This window comes from Hypanus sabinus, chromosome 1, assembly GCF_030144855.1.
Source record: "Hypanus sabinus isolate sHypSab1 chromosome 1, sHypSab1.hap1, whole genome shotgun sequence".
NCBI classification, from domain to species: domain Eukaryota; kingdom Metazoa; phylum Chordata; class Chondrichthyes; order Myliobatiformes; family Dasyatidae; genus Hypanus; species Hypanus sabinus.
Window position 1 is genome coordinate 37,219,883 of NC_082706.1, and position 27,857 is coordinate 37,247,739.

The 27,857-nt window shown below is 44.0% G+C and overlaps 1 protein-coding gene across 1 annotated transcript in view; it reads right to left on the reverse strand.

The window, feature by feature from the left end:
- Positions 1-9,167: 9,167 nt before the first annotated feature.
- Positions 9,168-27,857, reverse strand: part of LOC132393034 (uncharacterized) — a 61,038-nt gene continuing 42,348 nt past the window's right edge. The window contains exons 7-11 of the mRNA XM_059967762.1: positions 23,687-23,734; positions 19,413-19,453; positions 16,058-16,438; positions 13,415-13,475; positions 9,168-11,767 (exon numbers count right to left, since the gene is read on the reverse strand). Of these exons, the coding sequence (XP_059823745.1) occupies positions 11,484-11,767; positions 13,415-13,475; positions 16,058-16,438; positions 19,413-19,453; positions 23,687-23,734 (815 nt within the window). The 3' untranslated portion in view covers positions 9,168-11,483. The remainder of the gene's footprint in view (positions 11,768-13,414; positions 13,476-16,057; positions 16,439-19,412; positions 19,454-23,686; positions 23,735-27,857) is intronic.

A 27,857-nucleotide genomic window follows, 5' to 3' on the forward strand; every position in this document is an offset into this window, starting at 1 on the left:
GTTGTCCATTCAGAAATCTGGTAGCAGAGAAGTAGAAGCTGTCCCTAAAATGTTGAGTGTGTGTCTTCGGTCTCCTGTATCTCCTCCGTGGCCAGCCTACCCAACATTGAGGACATCTTCAAAAGTAAGGAGTGGTGTACCCCTATAAATAGAACATTGAAAACCTACAGCACAATACAGGCTCTTCAGCCCACAAAGTTGTGCCGAACATGTCCCTACCTTAGAAATTAAGGTAAAACTAGAGGTCTAAGGCCTTCAGGGCAACATGGTCATATAGTGGTTAACGTAGCACTATTACAATGCTGGCATTGTGAATTGTTACGCTGGCCACTCTGCTACTGTGTGTTAGCAGGTTAATTGATCACATGGGTGTAATCAGGTGGCACAGGGAACTTAGTAATGACAAAGTGGAGTAAACTTAATGGGCCAAATGGCCTATTTCTGCTCCTAGCTCTTAACAACTTAATGTCAGGCTTGTCATGACCACTCAAAGTCAAAGTAAATGTACAGTATTATCAAAGTGCATATATCACCATATACGACACTGAGATTCATCTTCTTAAAGAGATACAATAGAATTTATGGGAAAATATGCAAAACAAGACAAACAATTAATATGCAAAAGACAGATTATGCAAATAGAAAATAAATAATACTGAGAACATGGGCTGTAAAATCCTTGGAAGTGAGATTCCTTCAGGGCAGCCTAGTCACACGATGCAAACAGGCTCTGCTTTGAAGGCTCTATAGTTTTATCAAAAGGCAGGTACCGGAAGTATTTTAGATTGGTAGATTAGTTTATATATGCACCAAGGTGCAACGAGAAACATCCACAGTGCCACGAGGAAGTAGAAGGAAAAACAATATTGCAAAATAAAACTTTTACTGTTACAGAGAAAGTGCAGTACATCCAGACAACTTTATAAATCCAACAGAAGGCAACTTAAAAATAAAATTAAATAAGGAAATAAGTTCAAAGGTGAAATATAAAGGTAAACTATCCAATAACTAACATCAAAGAGGATACCAAAGGATTTTTGCAGCTACATATGAGGAAAAGAGAGGCGAGAGTGGAGATTGGACCACTGGAAATGGTGCTGTAGAGGTAGCTGGCAATGGGGAACAAATATGCCGGAAGTTCAATAGTGTCAGCGGGGCAGAAGTGAGAAGAGTTGTGTTACAAAGGAGAAGATGCTTGGGAAGCTGAAAGGGCTGAAGGTAGATAAATCACTTGGACCAGATGGGTTACACTCCAGAGTCCTGAAAGAAGAAGCTGAAGGGACCGTGGAGACATTATTAGTGATCTTTCAAGAACTACAAGAATTTACGGTGACATTTTGAATGGGAAGGTTGTGCTCTCCTCATGAATGCGTATGGTAGAGGTTTTAAAACTGTGGTAATTTCACTAAATCGGCCAACTGGCTGAAGATCCCTCTGATCAGTACAGTGACACATAGGGGAAGGGGGTATTAGGGCGGCGTCAGAACAGGATGAATTGGAATGCTGGGGATCATGCGGCATCTATGCAGAGGAATAAAAGTGAAGAGAGTCGGCCCAAAACATTGACTCTTTATTCCTTTCCATAGGTGTTTCCTGACCTGCTGAGTTCCTCCAACATCTTGTGTGTGTTACCCTGGATTTCCAGCAACTGCAGAATCTCTTGTGTTGGTGAAATGGAATATGTACCCCCAACAGCAAATCATTTACCTTCAAGTCTTCACAGTAAGGTTAGTCTCTGGGCTCAGGCAGGAGAGATCAGAAAGAGGCACTACACCTGCAAGAAGTAGGGGAACAAGGCTGAAGTTCCATCCTCCATTTTCCTTTGAGCTGGACTCTGCATTTATCGAGTCTCTGCTCTAAAGGGTATGACCTTTCCTTCCACCCTCACAGATCAGATTCAGTATAAGCTGGCTTGATCAACATGGCTGGCAGTGAGTATGACTTCATAATGGGACAATGGGTGAGTGGATGGAGTCAGCATCAAGCAGTTTCAATGCAAGGCCAACACACACTGGGAGCAATGTAGCCACAAGTTACCAGACACAGGTCATAAAGTTACTGTAATGAAAATATTTTAAAATTCATTGCTTGTTCTTTCCCAATTCAACAGTAAGAGGCAGTGTTTACACACTAAAGTTTATAAGAAGGATCAAAGATGAGTTTTATTTGCCATATACATTTACACGGATTAGGAATTTGCTGTTGTGTGTTGGTGCGACATGAAACAATTATAAAGAATTACATAAAAATAGAGTTCAACCCTGGGAAACAGACACTCCCTGTCTATTCTACCTATGCCTGTCGTAATATTATAAACCTCTTATCAGATCTCCACAGCCTCCACCACTCCAGAAAGAAGCAACACAAATTTATCCACCCTCCCAAGCCCTTTAAACTAAGCAGCACACTGGCAAACCTCTTTTGCACCCTCTCCAAAGCCTCAATATCGTTCCTAAAGTGGGGCGACCGGAACTGTATGCAATACTCCAGATGTGGCCTAACCAGTTTTATAAAGTTGCAACATAAACTCTTGACTTTTGAACTCAGTGCCACAACCAATAAAAGCAAGCATTCCATGAGCCTTCTTAACCACCTTATTGACCTGTGTAGCCACTTTCAAGGAGCTATGAACTTGGATCCCAAGATCTCTCTGCTCAGCAATGCTGTTAAGGACCTTGCCCTAGTACTGTCTCCTTGCATTTGCCCTACTGAGGTGCAACACCTCACATTTATTAGGGTTAAACTTCATCTGCCGTTTCTCTGCCCAGATCCTCAACTGATCTATATGCTGCTGTATTCTTTGCCAGTCTTCTACACCATCCACAACTCCACCAATCATTCGCAAACTTACTAACCCACCCATCTACATTTTCATCCAGGTCATTTAGATACACCACAAACAGCAGAGGTCCAGCACAGATCCCTGCAGAACACCACCATTTACAGACCTCCAGCTTGAATAAGTCCCTTCAACCACTACCCTCTATCTTCTACATACAAGCCAGTTCTGAATCCAAAAGTCAATTCGATATGGATTAGTCTTCCATGAGGGACTTTGTCAAATGCCTTACTAAAATCTATGTAGACAACATCCACTGCCCTATCCTCATCAATCTCTCTCATCACCTTGTCAAAAAAACTCAGTCAAATTCGTAAGACACAACCTGCCTTGCACAAGGCCAAGCTGGCTCTCCTTAATTAGGCCATGGGTTTCCAACTGCTCAGACATCCTATTACTAAGAATTTCCTCCAGTAACTTCCCTCAACTGACATACGACTCTTCAGTCTATCGTTCCCAGGATTTTCTCTAGTTCCCTTCTTAAGTAGAGGTACAAAATAACCCACTCAGCAGTCCTTGGGACCTCGCCTTTGCCTGGAGAGGACTCAAAGATATTGGTCAAAGCCCCAGCAATTTCATCTCATGCCTCCTTCAATAACCTGGGTAAATTCCATCAGGCCTTTGGAACTTATCCACCTTAATACTCCTTATAGAATCCCAACAGTTCCTCCTCCTTGACCTCTAAGTGCCCTAATGTAATTACACACTCAGCACTGATCTGGTTCTCCATGTCCTTTTCCTTGAGAAATACTGAAGCAAAGTGCTAATTAAGTACCTCACTCACATTCTCATATCCAAGCAGATGTTCCCACCTTTATTCTTGAGTGGTCCCACCCTCTCGTAGTTATCCTCTTGCTCTGATGTCTGTATAGAATGCCTTGGGATTCACCTTAACCCTACTTGCCAAGGACTTTTCATGGACCCTCCCGACATTCCTAATTCCCTTCTTGAATTCCGTTCTGGCTTCGTTATCCTCCTCATGTGATCCGTTTGATCCTAACTTCTGAAGCTTTACATACTTCTCCCTTTTTTTTCTTGACTAAATTCATCACCTCTCTGGACATCCAATAGTCTCTTATCTTTCCATCACTGTGCTTCTTTCACACATTCCCTGTGCTCTGTGCAATTGATCTTTAAACACCCTTCACATATCTGATGTGGACTTGCCAGGAAAAAAAGGTGGTTCCAATTAACTCTTCTTAGTTTCTGACTAATGCTCTCATAATTTGCCCTGCTCCAATTTAATACCCTCCCACAAAGACTGTACCTATCCTTATCTACTGCTATCCTGAAAGTTAAGGAGTTGTGGTCACTGTTCCCTAACTGCTCACCCAATGACAGGTTAGTCACCTGGCCAGGTTCATTATCCAACACCAAGTCCCGAGCAGTGCCTCCTCTCATTTGACCATCCAAATAATAATTTAATAAACCCTCCCGGATATGATTAACAAATTCTCTCCATCTAAACCTCTTGCACTAAAAAGGTCCCAGTTTACATCAGGAAAGTTGAAATCCTACATGTCAACAACTGTATTATTTTTACACATTTTCTTAATCTGATTATTAAGGAGCCAGTGGCTATCTACATCTAGAGTCTTTGGTGACATCCCAAAGCTGCTCAAACTCCTCATGACATGTAGCTGCTGGCATGCCTTCTTCGTGATTGCACCAAAACTTTGTGCTGAGGACAGAGCTTCCAGGATGTTGACATTTAATGCTGTTCACCCTTTCCACCACCGACTCCTGTGTAAAGATAGTTCTTTATTGATGTGTGTTCTCTCAAATTCCCCTTCCTGAAGTTCACAGTCAATTCCTGATGTTGAGCGCAAGGTTGTTGTTGTGACACCACTCAACCAGCCAACTTATCTCACATTTGCACAGCTTCTCGCCCCAACTGCGACTCTGCCAACAACATCAGTGAATTTATAGAAGGCATTTGCCCTGTGCCTAGCCACACAGTTGTGAGTGTAGAGGGAGTAGAGCAGTGGGCTAAGCGGTCCTCCTTGAGTCGCACCTGCGTTGATCATCCGTGAGGAGAAGATGACTACCTCAGTATGGCAACGCTACGAGCAAGTAAGTCTGAGCCGTGACATAGACGGACATCATAGCTTGGCGCCATCTTGATCAATGATGTGACTGCAGTGGGTATATTTGATAGATATTTTAAAGGGAACTTAAATCCAGACCTCACTCGTGCTAGCCCTGAGGATGACGTTTCACGTAACACCCTTTCGCCTGCATGGAAGACACTAGCAGTGTGCCAATATTGAAGAGAAGTGAGTGCAATAACTATTACAAGGGAGAAGCCAAAAAGCTGAAAGACCCAAGAGGACGCAAGTCACCCTGGCCATGCGAACTGCACCCCTAGGGTTCTGAAAGAGGTAGTGGTAGAGATTGTGGAGGAAATAGAAATGATCTTTCAAAAAGCATTGGACTCTGGCATGGTGCCAGAGGACTGGAAAATTGCAAATGTCACTCCACTCTTCAAGAAAGGAGGAAGGCAGCAGAAAGGAAATTTTAGATCAGTTAGCCTGACCTCAGTGGTTATGAAGATGTTGGTGTCAACTGTTAAGGATGAGGTTTTGGAGTACTTGGTGACACAGGGTAAGATAGGACAAAGTCAGCACAGTTTACTTAAGGGAAATTCTTGCCTGACAAACTTGTCAGAATTCTCTGAGAAAATTACAAGTAGGGAAAATAAAAGGGATGCAGTGGATGTTGTATATTTGGGCTTTCAGAAAACCTTTGACAAGATGCCACACATGAGGCTGCTTACCGAGTTAAGAGTCCATGGTCTTACAGAAAGGTTACTGGCATGGTTAGAATATTGGCTGATTAGTAGGAGGCAGTGACTGGGAATAAAAGGATCCTTTTCTGGTTGGCTGCCAGTGAATAGTGGTGTTCCACAGGGGTCGGTGTTGGGACTGCTTCTTTTTATGCTGTATATCAATGATTTAGATGATGGAATAGATGGCTTTGTTGCCATGTTTGCAAATCATATGAAGATCAGTGGAGGGGTAGGTAGAGTTGACAAAACAGGTAGGCTGCAGAAGGACTTAGACAGATTAGGAGAATGGGCAAGAGAGTAGCAAATGAAATATAATGTTGGGAAATGTATGGTCATGCATTTTGGTAGTAGAAATAAATGTGAAAACTATTTTCTAAATGGGGAGAAAATCCAAAAAAATTTGAGATGCAAAGTGACTTGGGAGTCCTTGTGCAGAACACCCTGAAGGTTAACTTGCAGGTTGAGTCAGTGGTGAGGAAGGCAAATGCCATGTTCATTTCAAGAGGCCTAGAATACAAGAGCAGGGATGTGATTCTGAGTCTTTCTAAGGCACTGGTGAGGCCTCGCCTTGAGTACTGTGAACAGTTTTGGGCTCCTCATCTAAGAAAAGATGTGCTGGCATTGGAGAGAGTTCAGAGGAGGTTCACAAGGATGATTCTGGGAATAAAAGAGTTATCATACGAGAAACATTTGTTAGCTCGGGGTCTGTGCTCACTGGAATTTAGAAGGATGAGGGGTATCTCATTGAAACCTTTCGAATGTTGAAAGGCCAAGACATGTGGATGTGGAAAGGATGTGTCCCATGGTGGGGGAGTCTAGGAAAGAGGACACAGCCTCAGGATACAGGGGCATCCATTTAAAACAGAGATGCGGAGAAATTTCTTCAGCAGAGAGTGGTGAATTTGTGGAATTATTACCACAGGCAGCTGATGGAGGCCAAGTCATTGGGTGTATTTAAGACAGAGCTTGATAGATTCTTGATTGGACATGGCATCAAAGATTACGGGGAAGAGACTGGGAGTGGGGCTGAGGAGGGGCAAACTCAGCCATGATTGAATGGCAGAGCAGACATGATAGGCCAAATGGCCTAATTCTGTTCCTATGTCTTATAGTCTTATGGACATAATGGATAAGCCAGATTTACTGCTCATCTCTATCCACGGCCAAGCTGTGCCTGTACACTTGGCGTACAACCATTCTATGGGTTAGTCGAGGAAGATGATCTGCCCCAATGAATATCGAAGTTGAGTTTATCAAGGATACGTATGCACAGTAAAATTTACTTGCAGCAGGATCATAAGTTAAAAAAAACATGAATTAAACACAAATGTAATTTTAACAAGAACATAAAACAATGAGACCATCCACACTAGTGTGCAGCTGGATAGAACTGAGCAGTAAATCTGGCCTGCCATTATGTCTGAAAAGGGGAAGGAAGCTTACATGAAACGCCCTCCTCAGGACCAGCACTAGTGAGTGAGCGAGGCCTCCCTTGGTCAGGGCCGACCATGGATGTTGTGTCCTAGCTGTCTAGATACGCAAGCCTGGGCAGCACGATGTGAAGAGCAAGCTCTGATGAACCCAAAGGAACGGCAGAGACCGATACAGTTTGGTACCAGCAGAGTCGCAGGAGTCTCTGGTCAGAGTAGGACTCCAGCTCCGGACTTTTCCCTGAAGCCTTCCCCACGAGAGGATAAAGCAGCAAGGCAGCAGAGGTCTGAGGACAGAGTTTTCCTTCTCCAGGATGAGCTGCCAACCACGGCTGATGAGCCCATCTGCCCAAAGTTACTGGTTTTAAAGCACCAGTAACCCGCCTTTGCCCCTTCTCCTCTCTGTAGAAATGGTTCTGCTGGGCTTAGTAGCCAGGCCACTCGTGAAGGCCAGGAGCCGGACTTGGTTGTCAGAGGTTGGTTGAAGACGAGTAAGGTCTAGATTTAAGTTCCTGTGATTAAAAACCCATTGCAGTCACATCATAAGATCAAAATGGAGATGAGCTGCGATATCCCTCAAAGTCAGATTTTAAGGTTAGTGGGGATGATTTTGGGGAGAGTTTGGATCAGATTAGGATTTAGAGATAAAGATGAGGGAGAATTCGAGGGGTGGAATCTGGACAAGAGTTCAAATTCGAATCAAAGCACTCTGCAGGCGGATGTCAGTGATCCCAGAGGTCAGGTTAGCACAAACTGAGAAGACTGGTGACTCCCAGGTCAAGGGTCCCATTGGCAGTGAGACGTGGGTTCAGGTGGGAGTCACTCAAGCTGGCGACCTCCAAGGTCACTTAGGTCAGGGGTCCACATGAGTCTAGAGGTCAAGTCCTGACAGTCAGACCTGGCAAAGTTCAGAGGGCAAAGCCACACGTTGATATCCAGAGCACAGTGAATCAGGAGGTAGAAGGGAAGGTTGAAGACTGCAGGTAGCGGCTCGAAGGAGTCACACAGGCCCAGGTCTCCAGTGCCAGAGACTGAAGTCCGAAGTTAAAGGCCCAATTTCTAAAAGTGTAAGAATCTGGGGCCCAGGTCTGGAAGCCCGGAGGCAGCTCGTCCTGTGGTTGGAGGTCTGTCTCTGTGTGTGAGAGGGTGGGAAAGGGGCTTTTTTGTCGTTGATGCCTCAGGAACGGTGGTTAGCGCCATCACTCGACAGTGCCAGTGATTACAGGTCAGGGTTCAATTCCCGCCAGTGCCTGTAAGGAGCTTGTACATTCTCCCCATGACCGTGTGGGTTTCCTCGGGGTGTCCCGGCTCTCACAGTCCAAAGGCGTCTAGGTTAGGTCAGTAAGAAGTGAGCATGCTATGTTGGCACTGCGAGTGCAGTGACAGGGGCTACCCCCCAGTGCAACCCTCACTCATTTGGTTTAATGCAAAACAACACACTTGACTGCACGTTCCAAAAGTAAGTAAACATGAATTTTAGATTACTTGCAAGGTAACATTCCCTCCCCAATACAGTGTGTGTCAAAGCTCATAAATCTTTTCACTGTCACAGCAGGACATTGATAGGATACAAAACTGGGCTGAGAAGTGGTAGATGGAGTTCAACCCAGAAAGAGTGCCAACAGATTGGACAGGCAAGATTTCCCTTTACATAGAAAATGCTGCCTTTGACTTCTTTTAGCATTAGTCTCCAAGTATCTTGAAACCTCATCCTTAATAATGGACTCCAACACTTACCCAACCGCTGAGCTTAGGCTAAACTGGCCTATAATTTCCTCTCTTTTGCCTTCCTCCCTTCTTAAGGAGTGGAGTGACATTTGCAATCTTTCCAGTCCTCCAGGACCATTCCAGAGTCAAATGATTCTTGAAAGAACATGACCAATGCATTCGTTATTCCTTCAGCAACCTCTTTCAGGACTCTGGGATGTAGTCCATCTGATCCAGGTGACTTATCCACTTTGAGTTTGCCTAGCACATTTTCCTTTGTAATAGCAATGGCACTCACTCCTGCTCCCTGACAGTCTCGGACCTCTGGCACACTGCTAGTGTCTTCCAGAGTGAAGACTGAAGCAATATACTCTGGAGTTCATCTGCCATTTTTTTGTCCCCCGTTACTACCTCACCAACATCATTCTCCAGTGGTCCAATATCAACTCTCAGCTCCCTTTTAGTCTTTATATAATTGAAAAAAACCTTGGGTGTCCTGCTTTATATTATTGGATAATCTGCCCTCATATTTCATCTTTTCTCTTCTTATAGCTTTTTGTTGGATTTTAAGACCTTTCCAAAAAGCCAACTTCCTACTCTCTCTTGCTACCTTATATCCCCTTCCCTTGGCTTTTATGCAGTCCTTAACTTCCTTTGTCAGCCAAGGTTGCCTAGCCCTGCCATTTGAGAACTTATTATTTTGTGGGACATATCTATTCTGCACCTTGTGAGCTCTTCCCAGAAACTTCAGCCATCTCTGCTCTGCTGTCATCCTTCCTCCAATCCATCTGGGCAAGCTCCTCTCTCATGCCTTTGTAATTCCCTTTATTCCCTGTGACATGCTTCACCCTCTCTAACTGCAGTATGAATTCACTGAGCATTGATGGCTCTGGGCCTGTACTCGCTGGAGTGTAGAAGAATGAAGAGCATCTCACTGAAAAATATCGAATATTGAAAAGCCTAGATAGAGAATGTTTCCCATATTGGGGGAGTCTAGGACCAGAGGCCATAGCCTCAGAATTCAAGGACGTCCCTTTTGAGCAGAGATGAGGAGGAATTTCTTTAGCCAGAGACAAAATGGAGACCAAGTCATCGGATATATTTAACGCACAAGTTGATAGGTTCTTGATTAGTGAGGGTATCAAAGGTTATGGAGAGAAGGCAGGAGAATGGAGTTGAGAGGGATGATAAATCAGCCATGATGGAATAGCAGAGAAGACTCAGTGGACTGAATGGCCTAATTCTGCTGCTATACCTTATGGCCCAAAATATAGTTTATTTAGTCCCCTCCATAGATGCTGCTTGACCTGCTGAGTTCCTGCAGCAGATTCTGCAACTCTCCATTGCCAGCACCCTCAGTCTAAGTGTGGTGAGATCAGTAGATTTTAAGGAGTCTGTGAGGTTTAGGGAGGTAATTCACATCCTGGGGCCTTTATGACCCAGGCCATTCTGACTTCTTTAGCTGGGATAGTCACACAAAAAGCCAGCAGAGGTTCTTTGATCTTTTCTCTTTTCCACTGATGCTGCCCGACTTACCCGGCATTCTAGCATTTTATGGTTTTGTTTTGAGCCTCCACGGTCTGCAGCTTTCTTTCAACGTCCATTAATTCACTCTGAAACAGCACAAGCTCGAGATTGAAGACCTAAAATTTATTTATTAAACAAGTCGGAACACAAGTCTCTCGGTTAAATTTAGAACCAACACAGCCAAGGGTGCAGCAGGGTAGCCTACTAAATGTAGCCACTATAACAACGATTACAATGCATGGTCAAACATCAGTACAGTCCTCCAACCCCAGAACCAGGCCATCGCCAGCAGAATGAACTCGGACCTTTGACTTGCCCAACAGTCTCAGTCTTTTGAACTAACATTTTAACAATCTAAAATATTAAAATCTTTCCAACCAGAGGCAAAAAAACATAAATACTTTGTAAAAATAGGAATAAATAAATCAAATACACATTCTCCCATAAACATCAAATTCCCAAACTCAAAGAACAAAAATAAAGGCCGTCCAAATACAATTTAGAAGTTCTAATGGCATCATTTATTTAATAACTTAGATAATCTCTATCAGGCAGTAAGTAGTAGAGCATCACGCAGCAGAATGGTGAGAGATCTGAGCACACAAATACACCACACCTGCATGCCCTGTCCTCACCCCAATTCACTTGTATAATAGTCCTTGGAACTTCACACCATCTTCCACAAACAGGCACCTTGCATATTATGTCAAAACTAGTCAAGTCTTTGGGCCAAGCCACGGGGGACTTGAGCCAACATTGTTTCGTGATTCTATGTGCTCAATCATATCCCTGTGCTCTGCATCAAGATTTTGCAAAGTGATCTTTCGTTTTGCTGGGTGGTTGAATACCAGTAACATTGAACTTGAGCTTGAGCAGCACCACCATGAAATTACAGATCAAAAAAAAAATCACAGTTCAAACTTGTTTATCGCCATTCTTCAGTACTGGAATGTAGAGGAAGCAGCCTTGATGTCCCTTGCTGGGACAACGTAATCCACAAGGCCGGTCGAAAAGCTCCTGAATACAGAGTACCCAAACATTCAAAATTTATTCAGTTGACAGATATCCCAACTACTGATAGAACCAAGTTTGCCAGAAGAGGAAAGAAAATGCAGAAGTCTGAGTGTTTCTTTCCTCTTGCAATAGCTTGAAATCAATTGACAGGCTCATATGTAGGTCCAAAACAGAAATGTCATTTTCTTTGTTTCATCTCTTTAATTTTTGTCTTTACATTCTGCACTGCGTTGTTCAAGTCCATTTCCTCCAGAGTGTTCAGCAGAATGCCCACAGAGGCACTTCTCCCCATTTTCTGCAGCCAGGTGTTAAGCATCTGGTAGTGTGCTTCCATGACATTTTTACTGTTGTTCTGCTCGGCTGTTTCAATCTCGTTTTCAGTCAGAGAAAGCTTCCGCATGTACTGCTTCCACATTTTAATAGGTACCTCATTAATGAGCAGGATAAAACACTGCCTTACGTCTGAAAGCAGAAAAAAACCAAATGATTATGGTTTGGAGCAAACACACAAAACGTTGGAGGAAATCAAACAGCATCTAGGGGAAGAAATAAAGAGAAGTTTTGGGCCGAGCCCCTTCACTGGGACTCATTAAGATTTACTTTTTTAAAAATCTTTTATTCCTGTCCCACCAGGATCAAACTCATCAAGAGGATGAGAGGAGGACCATTCCCGAACATTGCACACAGAAATCAGAGCTTAAGCTGGAAAGCCTGGAAGTTCTCGCTAAGGTGCACACGCGCACACATCTTTTACCACGAGCGCGCAAAGGAATTGCACCAAGAATTTGCAGCAAGAGGATAGACTTTAGGACCTGGGGGAGCCTGGGAGCTCTGGAACTGTCGCCCGCTGAGTCCTGAGTAAACATAAATTTGCGGAGAGTGAAATAAAGAATTATCAATCCATTAACTTTAATGTGTTAACAGCATCCTTCAACGGAACAGAAATACTGTGGATTCAGCAGCAGCCGCAGGCAGCGGTTCCTGAGCTCCCCGGCTCCCCTGGGTCCAAAGGTCCATCCTCACGTCGCAAATTCCTTTGTGCACTAGAAGGAAAAGATGCGTGCACATCAAACTCCTTAGAGGGAGCATTAGTCAGGTCCTCATTATGGACAAATTAAATTTGTAGAAATGCAGGTGACCAGAGATGGCCAGATGCACCCATCTCACAGGATGTAGAAGATTTCTTTAGAGAGTGCTGAGGGGATGCTGCCTGGATTAGAGAGCATGTCTCATGAGGATAGGTTGAACAAGCGAGGGCTTTTCTCTTTGGAGTGAAGGAGAAGAGAGCTGACTTGATAGAGGTGTACAAGATGATAAGAGGCACAAATCAAGAGAACAACAAGAGACACATTTCCAAGGCAAAAATGGCTAAAACCAAGAGGCATAATTTTGAGGTGACTGGAATTTATGAGAGATTTCAGAGGAAGGTTTTATACGCAGAGAGCTGTGGGTGCATGGAATGCTCTGCCAGAAGTGGAGGTTGAGACAGATGCATTAGTGACACTTAAGAAACCTTTAGTAAGAACGCTGATGATAGAAAAATGGAGGGCTGTGTGGGAGGGAAGGGTTAGGTTGATCTTAGAGAAGTTCAAACAGTCAGCACAGCAGAGTGGGCCAAAGGGCCTGTTCAGTGCTACAGTGATCTACATTCTTTCTCAGAGAGTTGAATGGAATATTGAGGAGTTGTCTGGGTGGAGTAGATTGAGGGGCCAACGTCATTGAGGCATCTGAATACAAAGAACATAGATACCATTATGCAGGAGATACAGAAGCCCGAAGTCCCACACCACCAGGTTCAAGCACGCTGCTTCCCTTCGACAAAGCAGCCAGCTAAACACGAATCACCACAGTTTAGCAAGATTATCACCACCGCTTTGAACTAAAATGGACTGGGTTTTTTTGTTCTGTGCTTTCACTGTTAAAAATGTATAAATCATTTATGTTCTTCTTGTGAATGCTGCAGCAAGTAAGTTTCTCATTGCACTTGTGAATCTGGCAATAAACTTGACTTTGACAGTCTAATCTTGTAAGAAGCAAAAAAAAAAGTTTTTCAATTCTGGTCCCAGGTACCAAACGCACACGTCTGAGGTAAATATGTTGGGAAATTACCTTCTAAATCCACTGATTCATCATCATCTGTACAATGATGCCTCCTGGTTTCCTGTGTGTTCTTAAAAAAAAGTACAGAATAATTTGTTTTGTGTATTTTCCAGAAAATTAAAGCGTCCTAGTTTCACGTTCTCCCTCTCCCCCCCGGGTGAGCATTATGGTTCCCATCCTCTTGGGACTTTCACCCTCTGTGGGGTTTGGGCGAGTTAAAACAGCATTCACCAAGCAACAGCTCTCACTAGACCAATTTATTCCCCTTGTTTCAGAGATATTTAAACGGGTTCCACGGGAGATGAAAAGGAAGTGAAGGACTTTACGGAACATCCCATCCCAAAATGCCTGGGGCCTAACCAAGGGTCTCGTGAGTAGCTAGTGGAACTCACTGCCTGTGCACCAGAGACCCAAGCATCCACTCTGAACTCTGCAAGCTCCTTGCTGTTACCATCCTTGAAGCAGGCCCACGGCTCCAACACACAGCGTTGACAGAGGCTGCCGAGGGTTTGTGGACAGACAGCTCCATCACAAGCACCAGCCTCCCCACCACCGAGGACATCTTCCAAAGATGATGCCTCAGGAAGGCAGCATCCATCATTAAGGACCCCACCACACAGGACACCCTCTCTTCTCTTCACCATTTCAGGGAGGAGTGGCAGAAGCATGAAGAAACTCAATCCTTTAGGAACAGCTTCTACCCCTCTGCCACCAGATTCTTGAGTAATCCATGAGCATTGCCTCATTAATTTGCTCCCTTTTTGCACTGTAGTGCTTTTCTGTAATTGGTCCATTGGATAATCGGGGCTGCTGCTTACTGGGGACAACTCTTAAAGAACAAAAACTAATCAAGAAAACAGCCTGGATTTCCTTTGTTAATTTGGGACACTCTGCTGCTGATCAGTTTCTAACTAGCATCAGTCGTGCGAACTTGTGTGGCCGCTTGGAGCGATTAGCTGAAAAGATTGCGTCAATTGCGTTTGTGTTAAGAAGCCGTGACATCTGTCACTGACAGGTGGCAAGAAAGAAGCAGCAAGACAATTTAGATCTGTTTTGCTCACCGCATTTTCGAGCATTCAGGCCCATTATCAGCTGGGAGTGAAAAATGAAGCCACTTCCCTACTTCAACAAGTTAGGAACCACAAAGAATTTGAAGGTATCGGCAATCATCTTAAATGTAACAATGAAAATAAAGATTTGGAGGGTGCAATCACCAAAGCTTTGTATAATGGCAGACAATTATCTGCACTGAGTGTCTGCGCTGATTTAGTTCATTCACAGTCAATCAAAAGAACACAGCAAATGAATTTCACCATCGATAAATATTAGGAACTTATACACAGTTTTATAGTGTAGTAGCATTAATTGTATTCTAATTAGTTACTCAGTTAAATGGTAGTTTGTCTTTTTTTAAAATACCTTTGACGATTGATGAGGAGGAGTTTAAGAGGAGACAATGGCGCCTAACGGAGTCTCCTTTACTTACATCTTCGGAAACAGCTCTATTTCCATCTTTAATATCTCTGTTTTTCCCTTTCAGGGTTCTTTTGAAGACCCTGACCTGGAGTTACACACTGACTTTGGTTCTTTGTGGGAGTGGGACCCGCTATCAGGGTGTCACAACTAGCCGCTATATGGTACTCCAAGGATGCGGCCCAACAGCTTCGCTCGCCTCGGGGGTCCAAGTTCTCATGGCTCTGGAGGCGGGCGGAATGAGGGTCGGTGTCTCTGCAGGAAACTGGAGTGTCGTGGGGAGACGGAAATCGAAAGCAGTGATCTGGCTGCTGGCTGTGCGCCCAGAGACCCTAGCCTAGTCCATTGGGCACAGAGCTTGGAAAAAATGACGCAATGGACTTCTAACATCGTAAATCAGCGAGTTGTTTGTTAAGTCTCCCCTCTCACTGTGAAACAGAGACACCTCTTTCTCCCTTATTGGGGGGGGGGGGGCGAGAGAGAGAGAGAGAGAGCCTGTGGTGTGTTGAATACTGGGTGAATGAGTAGTCTTTGGGGTACTGCAGGTCTGTGTCTTTATTGATGCTTTGCTGCATGCTCGGTAGAGGGGGGGGATGTTTTTTTTTGCCGGTGGGGAGGATATCATTGCTTTGCTGCTGCTTACACGTGGGAGGGGGGAGCTTGGGGGGGGGTCTTTGGGTTTCTAACATTTAACTGTCATTCATTCTGTTTTTGTGGATGTTTGTGAAGAAAAAACATTTCAGGATGTATATTGTAAACATTTCTCTGACATAAAATGTACCTTTGAACTATTTCCCTGAAACTGGCTATCTGGGGCAGCTGTTTAATTGGATCAAAATGTACTGGTCCCCATATGTCCCAATTAACTGAAATCCACTGTTTTGAAATACATTTTTAATACATTTCTTATTGTAACTTGCGGTAATTTGTGAAGTATTGCAATGTACTGCGGACACAAAACAACAGATTTCACGACGTATGTCAGTGATAATAAACTTGATTCCGATTCTCCTTCCCGGCCCCAAATCTCTTTGTATCCCCGTCCCAACATTTATTCATTTACATACTGGCCTTTTCTGATTTACCTAACAAAGTGGATGATTTTGAACTTCTTCAAAACATTATGTAGGGAGGGAAGAGAAAAAGGTGAAAAGGTTGAAGATGAGAATGGTGTCTTACCGTGGCTTGGCATGGAACTGAAGGTGAAGCCTCGTGTGTATTCTGTGGTGAGCTCTCTGTGCTGCTAGATCCTCTCGTTTTAACGGCAGCTGCTTGACAGTGGCACAGTGAGCCGGTGTCAACAGTACAAGTGAAATCTCTGGGGCCTTTCTGCTCATTTTGTCCCAAAGAGTTGTCGCCTTGGCCCACTGGCTGGCTAACAGAGCTGTTGCCATGACAACCGCCCTCGGCAACTGGCCCAGCTGTGTATCTGGCTGGACCTTCAGGGATATTCTGAAGCAAAGTTGTCCTCTCGGCCTGAGACAGCTCAGTATCAGTATCTATCACGGAAATGCAGGTGTCCACTGGAGTCCCATTTGATCCGTGGTGACTGTCACTGACCTGAAAGAAATAGTGGACATTAGTTCTGTCTCTCTGACCGGTGGTCACTGAAGGTTTAGGACAGGGTCATAGAACAGTCACTGAACACTAGAGCATAGAAACTGGCCCCTTGGCCCAATGTTGCCCCTAATTTGTAATGACCAGCGTGCACAAAACCCTTGTACTGTTCCACTTGCCCAGCGACAACAAGATGTGCACACTGAATAATTTCTTCAATAAAAACAGTATAAATAAGCCAGTTCTAAAATCTGCAGATGAATCACCGCAAACTCCACGTTGTTAACACCGTCCGCACCAGAAACCGGAAAAGGAAATGCAATCGTGTACGATCGTGAAGAATACTTAACATGCCAATGGGGTCACGGGCGACAACAGTTTAAATTCCTTATGTGTGCCTGCACACACCTTAGAGAGAACATTGCTTTGTTCCAGCTAGTCTCTGCTGAACCATTAATCTGCCTAGTCCCATCGACCTGTGCCCAGACCACGCACACCCCTCCCATCCATGTACCTATCTTAAGTATTGAAATCAAACCCACATCCACCACTTTCACTGCCAGCTCTTCTATGGCTGAAGAAGATCCCCCTCATGTTCCTCTTAAACACTCCAATTTTCACCCTCAACCCATGACCCCTAGTTCTGATCTCACCCAGCCGCAGTGGAAAAAGCCTGCTTGTATTTACCCTATTTATACCTCTCATAATTGTGTTTACTTCTATCCTTATGCCCTTCCCTTGGACGACATTGGTGGCGTGGAGGGGGAGTCTTGCAGCTTGTGCAACTGCCGGTCTTCCATAAAAAAAAAACCTCGCCCAGGCTTGCACCCTGGAAACTTTCCAAGGTACAAATCCATGGTCTATCGAGACTAATGGAGGCCTACTACAAATACTTCTATCAAATCTCCCCTCATTCTTCCACTCAGTGGAATAAAGTCCTGGCCTATACAACCTTGCCTGTAACTCAGGTCCCCAAGTCGTGGCAACGTCCTTGTAAATTTTTTTCCATACCCTTTCATTTTTATTGTTATATTAATATTGACCAAAACTGCACACAATACTCCAGATTAGGCCTCACCAATGCCTTAATCAACTTCAACATAATATCCCAACTCCTGTACTTGATACATTGATTCATGAAGGCCAATGTGCCAAAACCTTTCTTTATGACCCTGTCTACCTGTGGCATCAATTTCAAGGAATTATGGACCTGTGTTCCCAGGTCCACCTGTTCTGCCACACTCCTCAGTGCCCTTCTGTTCACTGTGCAAGACCAACATTAGCATGCAAAAGTCTTATATACATATATATGCAACATCTCACACTTGTCTGCATTAAATTCCATCCGCCATTTTTCCTGCTGGTGCAGATTCTGCTGCAAGTTTTGATAGTCTTTCCTCTGTCCACTTCTTAGGCATCTATTAGTCTCGTGAGACCATGGATTTGCGCCTTGGAAGGTTTCCAGGGCGCAGGCCTCAGCAAGGTTGTATGGGAGACCGGCAGTTGCCCAAGCTGCAGGCCTTCTCCTCTCCACGCCACCGATGTTGTCCAAGGGAAGGGCACTAGGACCCAAGCAGCTTGGCACCGGTGTCGTCGCAGAGCAATGTGTTGTTAAGCGCCTCGCTCAAGGACACAACACGCTGCCTCAGCTGAGGCTCGAACCAGTGACCTTCAGATCACTAGCCTTATCCACTAGGCCACACGCTCTGTCCACTACACCCACCAAAGCTGGTGTCATTAGCAAATTTGCTGATCCAGTTAGCCACATTATCATCCAGATCATTGATATAGATGACAAACAGCAACAGACACAGCACCCAGCACACTACTAGTCAGCGAGGCAACCATTACTACCACTCCCTAGCTTCTCTTGGGAAGCCAATGTCCAGTCCAATTTATTACCTCATCTAATGCAAAGCAACTGAACCTTCTTAAACATTCAGAACCTTGCCAAAGGCCTTTCTCCAATTGAGAATGTCAACCCGAGGACCAGTCCTGTCCTTTCCCATAATTACCTTGAAACTAACGGCATTATGATCACTGGATGCAAAGTGTTCTCCTACACAAACTCCTGTCACCTGCCCTTTCTCATTCCATAGTAGACCTAGTATCACGCTCTCTGCAGTTCAGACTTCTACGTACTGATAAAGGAGACTTCAATATGTTGTTAAAAAAAAAGATCACTCCCTACTTAGTACATAGTTTTCTTATTCCCATTGGTCTTTCTCTCCTCTCCTTTCTATAAGTTAATTATTACGTGGAGATTTGTGACAAATATTACTATATGATATATATGTACGGTATCTGAAATACATCTTGTGGAAATGTTCGTTTGATGATAAACTTCAATAAAAAATAAATTTTAAAAAAAAGAGATAAAGGAGACTTCCCTGAACACATTTGACAAACTCTCTTCCATCCAGCCCTTTTACAGCGTGGGAGTCCCAGTCAATATGTGGAAAATTAAAATCATTTACTAGAACAATCTTATGCTTTCTAGCAGCAGCCTGCAATCTCTCTAAGAATTTGCTCCTCTAAATCCTGCTGGCTATTGGGTAGTCTATAGTGAAATCCCATTAATGTGGTCGTACTTTTCTTAATCCACAGTCCCACCTGGACATTTTCCCTGACTGGTAATACCACCCCACCTCCCATCCCGCCCACTTTATCACGTCAAAGGCAACAGAATAGGAAACTTTCCTGTAGGTAGCTGACCAAAACTGTACACAATACTCCAAATTAGGCCTCACAACAGGCTCTGGGACAGCTTCTTCCACCAGACCGTCAGACTGATTAATTCACGCTGACTCAACTGTATTTCTGTGTTATATCAACTGTACATACAATTCATTACAAATTACTATAAATTACGCATTCAGACCAAGACGTAACGTAAAGATTTTTACTCCTCATATGAAGGATGTAAGAATTAAAGTCAATTTAATTCAGACCATTCTTCCCTAAACCATTTACTTACCGTTTCAGAGGATGCTACACACACCGCTTGGTGTTCAGAATCTGTAAAAGACAACGGCAACTTTACACTCAACATAAAAATAAACAAGCTCATAAACAGGAAATCTAACACGTTCCACAGTAAAAACCCTTTGTTAGCTCTGTGGACCTGCCTTAATGCCAGTTACAACGATAGCATTCCCACGCTGCCAGCTTAGCATTCCACAAGTGCCAACTTAGCATGCCCACTACTCACCAACCCTAACCCCTTGGAGTGTGAGAGTACCCGGAGAAACCCACGTGTTGGTGGGGAGAACATACAAACTTCGACAGGGGAGATTCTATGTTCTCCCTGTGAACATACACACAGCATCGCGAATTAAACAGTGTTATCATAGACAGGAGAATATCGAAGTTACAAAAGCACAGGGACGAGTCTGGTAGGTTAGTCTGGATGTGTTTTTTTAAATGTATTTCCGCCATCTGCTGCTTAGTTTTTTTTCATTACAGGTCCCCCCCCCCCCCCCACCTGAAGGTAGAGCGTTCCTATGAAACCCTTCATAAGCCGAAATGTCATAAAGTGAAGAAGCAATTACCATTAACTTATATGGGAAAAATTTTTGAGCGTTCCCAGGCCCAGAAAATAACCCACCAAATCATACCAAATAACACATAAAACCTAAAATAACAGTAACATATAGAAACATAGAAAATAGGTGCAGCAGTAGGCCATTCGGCCCTTCGAGCCTGCACCGCCATTCAGTATGATCATGGCTGATCATCCAACTCAGAACCATGTACCTGCTTTCTCTCCATACCCCCTTATCCCTTTAGCCACAAGGGCCATATCTAACTTCCTCTTAAATATAGCCAATGAACCGGCCTCAACTGTTTCTTGTGGCAAAGAATTCCACAGATTCACCACTCTCTGTGTGAAGAAGTTTTTCCTCATCTCACTCCTAAAAGTCTTCCCCTTTATCCTTGAACTGTGACCCCTCGTTCTGGACTTCCCCAACATCGGAAACAATCTTCCTGCATCTAGCCTGTTCAATCCCTTTAGAATTTTATACGTTTCAATAAGATCCCCCCTCAATCTTCTAAATTCTAGTGAGTATAAGCCTAGTCGATCCAGTCTTTCTTCATATGAAAGTCCTGCCATCCCAGGAATCAATCTGGTGAACCTTCTTTGTACTCCCTCTATGGCAAGAATGTCTTTCCTCAGATTAGGGGACCAAAACTGCACACAATACTCTAGGTGCGATCTCACCAAGGCCTTGTACAACTGCAGTAGAACCTCCCTGCTCCTGTACTCAAATCCTTTTGCTATGAATGCCAACATACCATTTGCCTTTTTCACCGCCTGCTGTACCTGCATGCCCACCTTCAATGACTGGTGTACAATGACACCCAGGTCTCGTTGCACCTCCCCTTTTCCTAATCGGCCACCATTCAGATAATAATCTGTTTTCCTGTTCTTGCAACCAAAGTGGATAACCTCACATTTATCCACATTAAATTGCATCTGCCATGAATTTGCCCACTCACCTAACCTATCCAAGCCAAATTCTATAAGATTTGTCAGACATGATTTTCCTTTCACAAATCCATGCTGACTTTGTCTGATGATTTCACCTCTTTCCAAATGTGCTGTTATCACATCTTTGATAACCAACTCTAGCATTTTCCCCACCACTGATGTCAGACTCACCAGTCTATAATTCCCCGGTTTCTCTCTCCCTCCTTTTTTAAAAAGTGGGGTTACATTAGCCACCGTCCAATCCTCAGGAACTAATCCAGAATCTAAGGAGTTTTGAAAAATTATCACCAATGCATCCACTATTTCTTGGGCTACTTCCTTAAGCACTCTGGGATGCAGACAATCTGGCCCTGGGGATTTATCTGCCTTTAATCCCTTCAATTTACCTAACACCACTTTCCTACTAACATGTATTTCCCTCAGTTCCTCCATCTCACTAGACCCTCGGTTCCTTACTATTTCCAGAAGATTATTTATGTCCTCCTTAGTGAAGACAGAACCAAAGTAGTTATTCAATTGGTCTGCCATGTCTTTGTTCCCTATGATCAATTCACCTGTTTCTGACTGTAAAGGACCTACATTTGTCTTGACCAATCTTTTTCTTTTCACTTATCTATAAAAGCTTTTACAGTCAATTTTTATGTTCCCTGCCAGCTTTCTCTCATAATCTTTTTTCCTTTTCCTAATTAAGCCCTTTGTCCTCCTCTGCTGGACTCTGAATTTCTCCCAGTCCTCAGGTGTGCCGCTTTATTTTGCTAATTTATATGTTTCTTCTTTGGACTTAATACTATCCCTAATTTCCCTTGTCAGCCACGGGTGCACTACCTTCCCTAGTTTATTCTTTTGCCAAACTGGGATGAACAATTGTTGTAGTTCACCCCTGCATATCCACCGTCAACCCTTTAAGTATCATTTGCCAGTCTGTCTTAGCTAATTCACGTCTCATACCTTCAAAGTTACCCTTCTTTAAGTTCAGAACCTTTGTTTCTGAATTAACTATGTCACTCTCCATCTTAATGAAGAATTCCACTATATTATGGTCACTCTTACCCAAGGGGCCTCGCATGACAAGATTGCTAACTAACCCTTCCTCATTGCTCAATACCCAATCTAGAATGGCCTGCTCTCTAGTTGGTTCCCCGACATGTTGGTTCAGAAAACCATCCCGCATACATTCCAAGAAATCCTCTTCCTCAGCACCCTTACCAATTTGGTTCACCCAATCTATATGTAGGTTGAAGTCACCCATTATAACTACTGTTCCTTTATTGCACGCATTTCTAATTTCTTGTTTAATGCCATCCCCAACCTCACTACTACTGTTAGGTCACCTATACACAACTCCCACCAGTGTTTTCTGCCCCTTAAGTGTTATGCAGCTTTACCCATTTCAATTCCACATCCTCCAGACTAACGTCCTTCCTTTCTATTGCGTTAATCTCCTCTCTAACCAGCAACGCTACCCCACCTCCTTTTCTTTCCTGTCTATCCCTCCTAAATATTGAATATCCCTGGATGTTGAGCTCCCATCCTTGGTCACCCTGGAGCCATGTCTCTGTGATCCCAACTATATCATATTCATTAATAACTATCTGCACATTCAATTCATCCACCTTGTTACGAATACTCCTCGCATTGACACACAAAGCCTTCAGGCTTGTTTTTACAACACGCTTAGCCCTTATACAATTATGTTGAAAAGTGGCTCTTTTTGCTTTTTGCCCTGGATTTGCCTGCCTGCCACTTTTACTTTTCACCTTACTACTTTTTGCTTCTACCCTCATTTTACACCCCTCTGTCTCTCTGCACTTGTTCCCATCCCCCTGCCACATTAGTTTAAAGCCTCCTGAACAGCAGTAGCAAACGCTCCCCCTCGGACATTGTTGTAAAAACAGGAATGATATGATAAATACACAGCCTATATAAAGTAGAAATATTGTATATATGGTGTAATTTCACTTATCAGAATCGGGAAGACAACAAGCCAAAATGGGTTTGGAGAAAAAGAATCGGCACGTACATGCATACATACGCACGTACACGCATGCGCACACAACTGCCCGCACAAGGCCTCACAGTCATGGTAGTCTTTCCCGGGGTAAACACACGTATAAAGTGGGCATCTTTTTTTCGTAAAAGCGAAAATCCTCTTTGGTGAACGAAAACAGGTACTAATGTAGGTCTTTCGTAACAGCGAGCTGTCGGAAAAACGGGGGCCGCCTGTACACCACAGTCTAGCACTGGAACGGTTCCCTGGACAGGTCAAATAAGACTGTTTTATCTCAGGACCCTGATGGAGACCCCCACAGTGGAACAACAAACCAGAAGCTGGAAGATGCCCTTGGAGGACATCAGTGGTGGGAAATGGACAGTAAGCGTCTTCGATTAAGGCCGCTTATCTAGACTGAAAGGATGCTTCTGGGGATGCAGCAGGTCTTGCTGCTACTCTCTGCTCTGGGGACCCAGGTTCTGCTGGTTCCAGTGCCAGGGATCCTGGTTTGGGTCCTGGCCAGTCTGAATGCTCTTCCTCTGGGTCGTTACAGCTTCTTCCACCAGCTTCCTCACTTGACTCTTTATTGTTTATAAGTGGCAAAATAAAGAGGCCCAGGAGAGAAAAGGTGTGTTATAATGAACAATTAAAAAGTAATAAAGGATTTTTATTAGTGTTTAATAATACAATAGAAAGACTCTGGGGTTGCCCTTTGAGGGCATCTACACCGTCCCAGTACGATTTCACTTTCTGGCCATTCTTCCCTTACCTGCCGAATCCCTTTTGTGCAAGCAGCTATGAATCTTCCTCATTATCTCTGCAGAAAACAAAGGAAAGTCTTCGTTAAAAAGCTGGCGACGTCACATCGAGCCCCTCAGCAAGCACAAATTTAGTAGTTAAATGTACATCAAAACACGCAGTGAAATAGGTCGTTTGTGTTAGCGACCAACACAGTCCGAGGAGGTGCAGGGGGGCAGCCCGCTAAATGTCGCCGTGTGCCCGGCACAAACATCGCATGCCCACAACTCACTAATCCCAAAAATCTTTGGACTGTGGGAGGAAAGCGAAGCACCGAGAGGAAACTCACACGGTCACAGGGAGAACGTGCAAACTCCCTCCAGGCAGCGCCGGGAATCGAAACCCGATCACGATCGCTGGCGCTGGGAAGGGTTACGCTGGCCGCCACGCCACCGTGCCACGAAGCTGGATACACGCAACGCACCGTGGCCACTGAACTGCCCGAGGATCTGTGGGTGTTAGTGAGAGATTACCGTAATGGCAGGCGCTGACCCTGGGGGGAGGCTGCATCTGTCCGAGCAGTTCGCATTGTTGGTCGGGCAGGGCAGATTGTCAAAGGATCTGCAGCGGCCAAATACTGCATGGTTGTAGGGGGCCCCTTTCATGCACAATTCTACATTAGTCCCAAACTCAGCGTCACAAACCCAAATAATTAAACATTGGAGAAGCGTGAAGCGATGCACTTCAGAAGGTCAAACTTAAAGGCAGAATAAAGGGGTTTTTTTAAACAGTGTGGAGAAAGACATGTATCTTTGGGTCCAAAACCAAGCAGAGAATATGTGGTCAGAATTGGTCAGTAGGGAAATCGTGTTTGCCACATTTAGTACAGTTCTTTAAGGAGATGAATAAGGGGGCACTAACAGGTGCAGAGTATTTGCAATTACAGAAGATGCTCAATAAGATGTAACAAAAAGTTTTTATGTTAGGTGCGAGTTCCTGACAGTGGAGAGAATGTCAGTGTGAATGGGAACTGACTAACTAACAAAAAAGTGGGAAGTCAGGAAAAATTACTCCTTTTTGGTTTATAAATTGTACTTTGAGGGATGCTTCGAGGATGGGTACCTCAGTTACTTACAGAGTACAATATAAAGGCAGACCCTTCAGCCCAGTGCATCCATACTGACCTGCCACGCCCATCTGTACCAACCCCACTCTGTTATATTACTTCCTCATTCCTCCGTGCCCTGCTTATTCAAGGTGCCTCTTCAATGTGGAAGTTGCCACTTCCTCCTCGGGCAGCTAATTCCAGACTCTGTGAAAAATGTACCCCTCAGATTCCCTTCAAACCTCCTCCCTCTCAACTTAAGCTTAGGTCCTGTAGTTGAAGACACCCCCATCAAGGAGACATGGCAACAGACTCCATCTGTGTCTCTCATAATTTAATAGAACTCTGTCACGTCACCTCTCAGTCTAATTCTCTTCAGGGTTACCAATCTCTACTGAAACTGAAGTCCTTCAATATAGACAACATCACTGAGAATCTCTTCCACACCCTCTCTTCCTTAATCACATTGTCCCTAGAGTGTCAGCCAGAAATGCACACAATATTCTAAGCTTTGTACAACTATAACATCATCCCAATTCTCACACTCAATACCCCTGTCAATGAACGTAAGCATACCATATGTCTACCTTCAGAGAACTATCTACTTGTACATCAAGGTCTTTACACTGCCCAATGCACTCACAGTTTCACTTTTGTAAGCCTCTCGTTTACCAAGAATTGCATTGCCAGAAAGCAGCCTGTCCCAATAACACTCACCAGACCCCCTCTGATGTCATCAAAACTGGGCTTTCTCCAGCTAATAATCTTAACCCGAGGACCAGACCTATCCTTCTGCATAATTATAGAAACAGCACAATACAGGCCCTTCGGCCCACAATGGTATGCCAAACATGTACTTACTTTACCTAGTGTTACCTACAGCTCTCTATTTTTCTAAGCTCCATGTACCTATCCAGGAGACTCTAAAAAGACCCTATTGTATCCGCCCCCACTACTGTCATCAGCAGCTTATTCCACGCACTCACCACTCTTTCCATTAAAAAAAACTTAGCCCTGACATCTCCTCTGTACCTTCTTCCAAGCACATTAAAACTGTGCCCTCTCATGCCAGCCATTTCAGCCCTGGGAAAAAGCCTCTGGCTATCCACACGATTAATGCCTCTCATCATCTTATACACCTCCATCAGATCACCTCTCACCCTCCGTTGCTTCAAGGAGAAAAGGTTGAGTTCACTTAACCTATTCTCATAAGGCATGCTTCCCAAGCCAGGCAACATCCCTGTAAATCTCCTTTGCACCCTTTCTATGGTTTCCACATCCTTCCTGCAGTGAGGTGACCAGAAATGAGCACAGTACTCCAAGTGGGGTCTGACCAGGGTCCAATATAGCTGCAAAATTACCTCTCGGCTCCTGAACTCACGGTTGATGAAGGCCAAATATCTTGAAACAAATGGAATTATGATCACTGGATCGCAGGTACGCCCAAATTCCTTTCATACAAGCGACAAAATTGAACCCAGAGGAGAAATAAACCCCCGAGGTCTTTCTGTTTGAAAACACGCCCTGCTGTTCCCTGTATATATCCTGCCTACTTTACCACTTCATATTTATCCAAGTTCTGCTTCCAACCTACATTTCTCAATAAGGTGAGGAAACACAGAGAGGAGGTGGGAGGCAGTGAGCTTCATGCCTTTACACACCATGGAGTGCAGGTCCTCACATCTCTCAAGATGGGATATGCTAATTCGGTGGTTAATACAATGTAATGAATACATCAGTGCCCCCCCCTCCAGCACTCAGGAAGTTCCTCTCACCAATGATCAGCGCTACAATGGTGTGGGGGGGGGGTGGGAAAAGTGTAACGCTGTTACAGCACTGACAAACCGGGTTCAATTCTCTCATTCCTCCGTGTCCTGCTTATCCAAGGTGCCTCTTCAATGTGGAAGTTGTCACTTGGTCCTCGGGCAGCTAATTCCAGACCCTGTGAAAAATGTATCCCCCAGACTCCCTTTAAACCTCCCCTCCTCTCAACTTAAGCTTAGGCCCACAAGGAGTTTGTGACCACCTGGGTTTCCTCTGGAGGGCTCCAGTTTACCCCACATTGCAAAGACGAGGAAATCTGCAGATGCTGGAAGTTCAAGCAACACACACAAAATGCCAGTGGAGCGCAGCAGATGCTGCCCGACGTGCTGTGTTCCACCAGCATTTTGTGTGTGTTGTCCCACATTACAATCAGGTTTTTATATTACAATTGGTCACGTGGGTGGAATTCAGCTCCTTTGGCCCATTTTTATATCAAAATAAAATTGAATATAAAATCAAAGGAGTGAAGATGGCACAAAATGTTCACAGAGAAGGAAAGGATTAGTGACTGGGGGAAAAAGAAAAAAAGTCAGATGAGGACGTTTGCTGTGGGCCACAACAGTATTACTTTTATCCCAGATCAAGCTGGTAAAGCCTGAGATACGGGCAGACCCAAGCACACTCATTTGTCAATTGACTATTCTAGTAGTGTTTAGTATTGTGGCTTTCTGAAGATTTACTGAGATACCACAGTATAGCCCTAATCGTTTAATGCTGTTGTGTAGTGACTTTGGGAAGATACCAGTTGTAGATTTACTGCCACGACTACGTATACCTTGTTCATGTTCCAAAGTCCTTCAATTTCCTCTTTTAATTCAGCACATTTCTGGTGTCTTTTCACTTACTGATTTCTGTAAGTTAGGTGTGTTTGAAATGACACATCTATTAAATAAGTTGTACTTGCTTATTTATCCTGTATTATTATATCTGGACAGTTATTATAGATTGTCCTATCTGTAATAACTGATCGGTCAGAATATAATTTGTGGTATTTTGACTCTAAAACTGGATCGGGCTTGTATTATTAGTAAGATGTGATTTCATTTATGAATTTGTATTATAAAGCCAGATTTTTGATTGTGCCTGTGTGAGTAATTGTTATTTTTTTTTGTATTTGCACAGTTTGTCTGCTTTTACACATTGCTTGCTTGTCAGTCTTTGTGTGCAGATTTTTCAATCGATTCTTCATCAGAAATTTGTGGAAATTTAATCTTATGTAAAAAAAAAGCTTCCATTTTGGAGGAATCTGCAGGAAATTGAGATCTATAAGGAC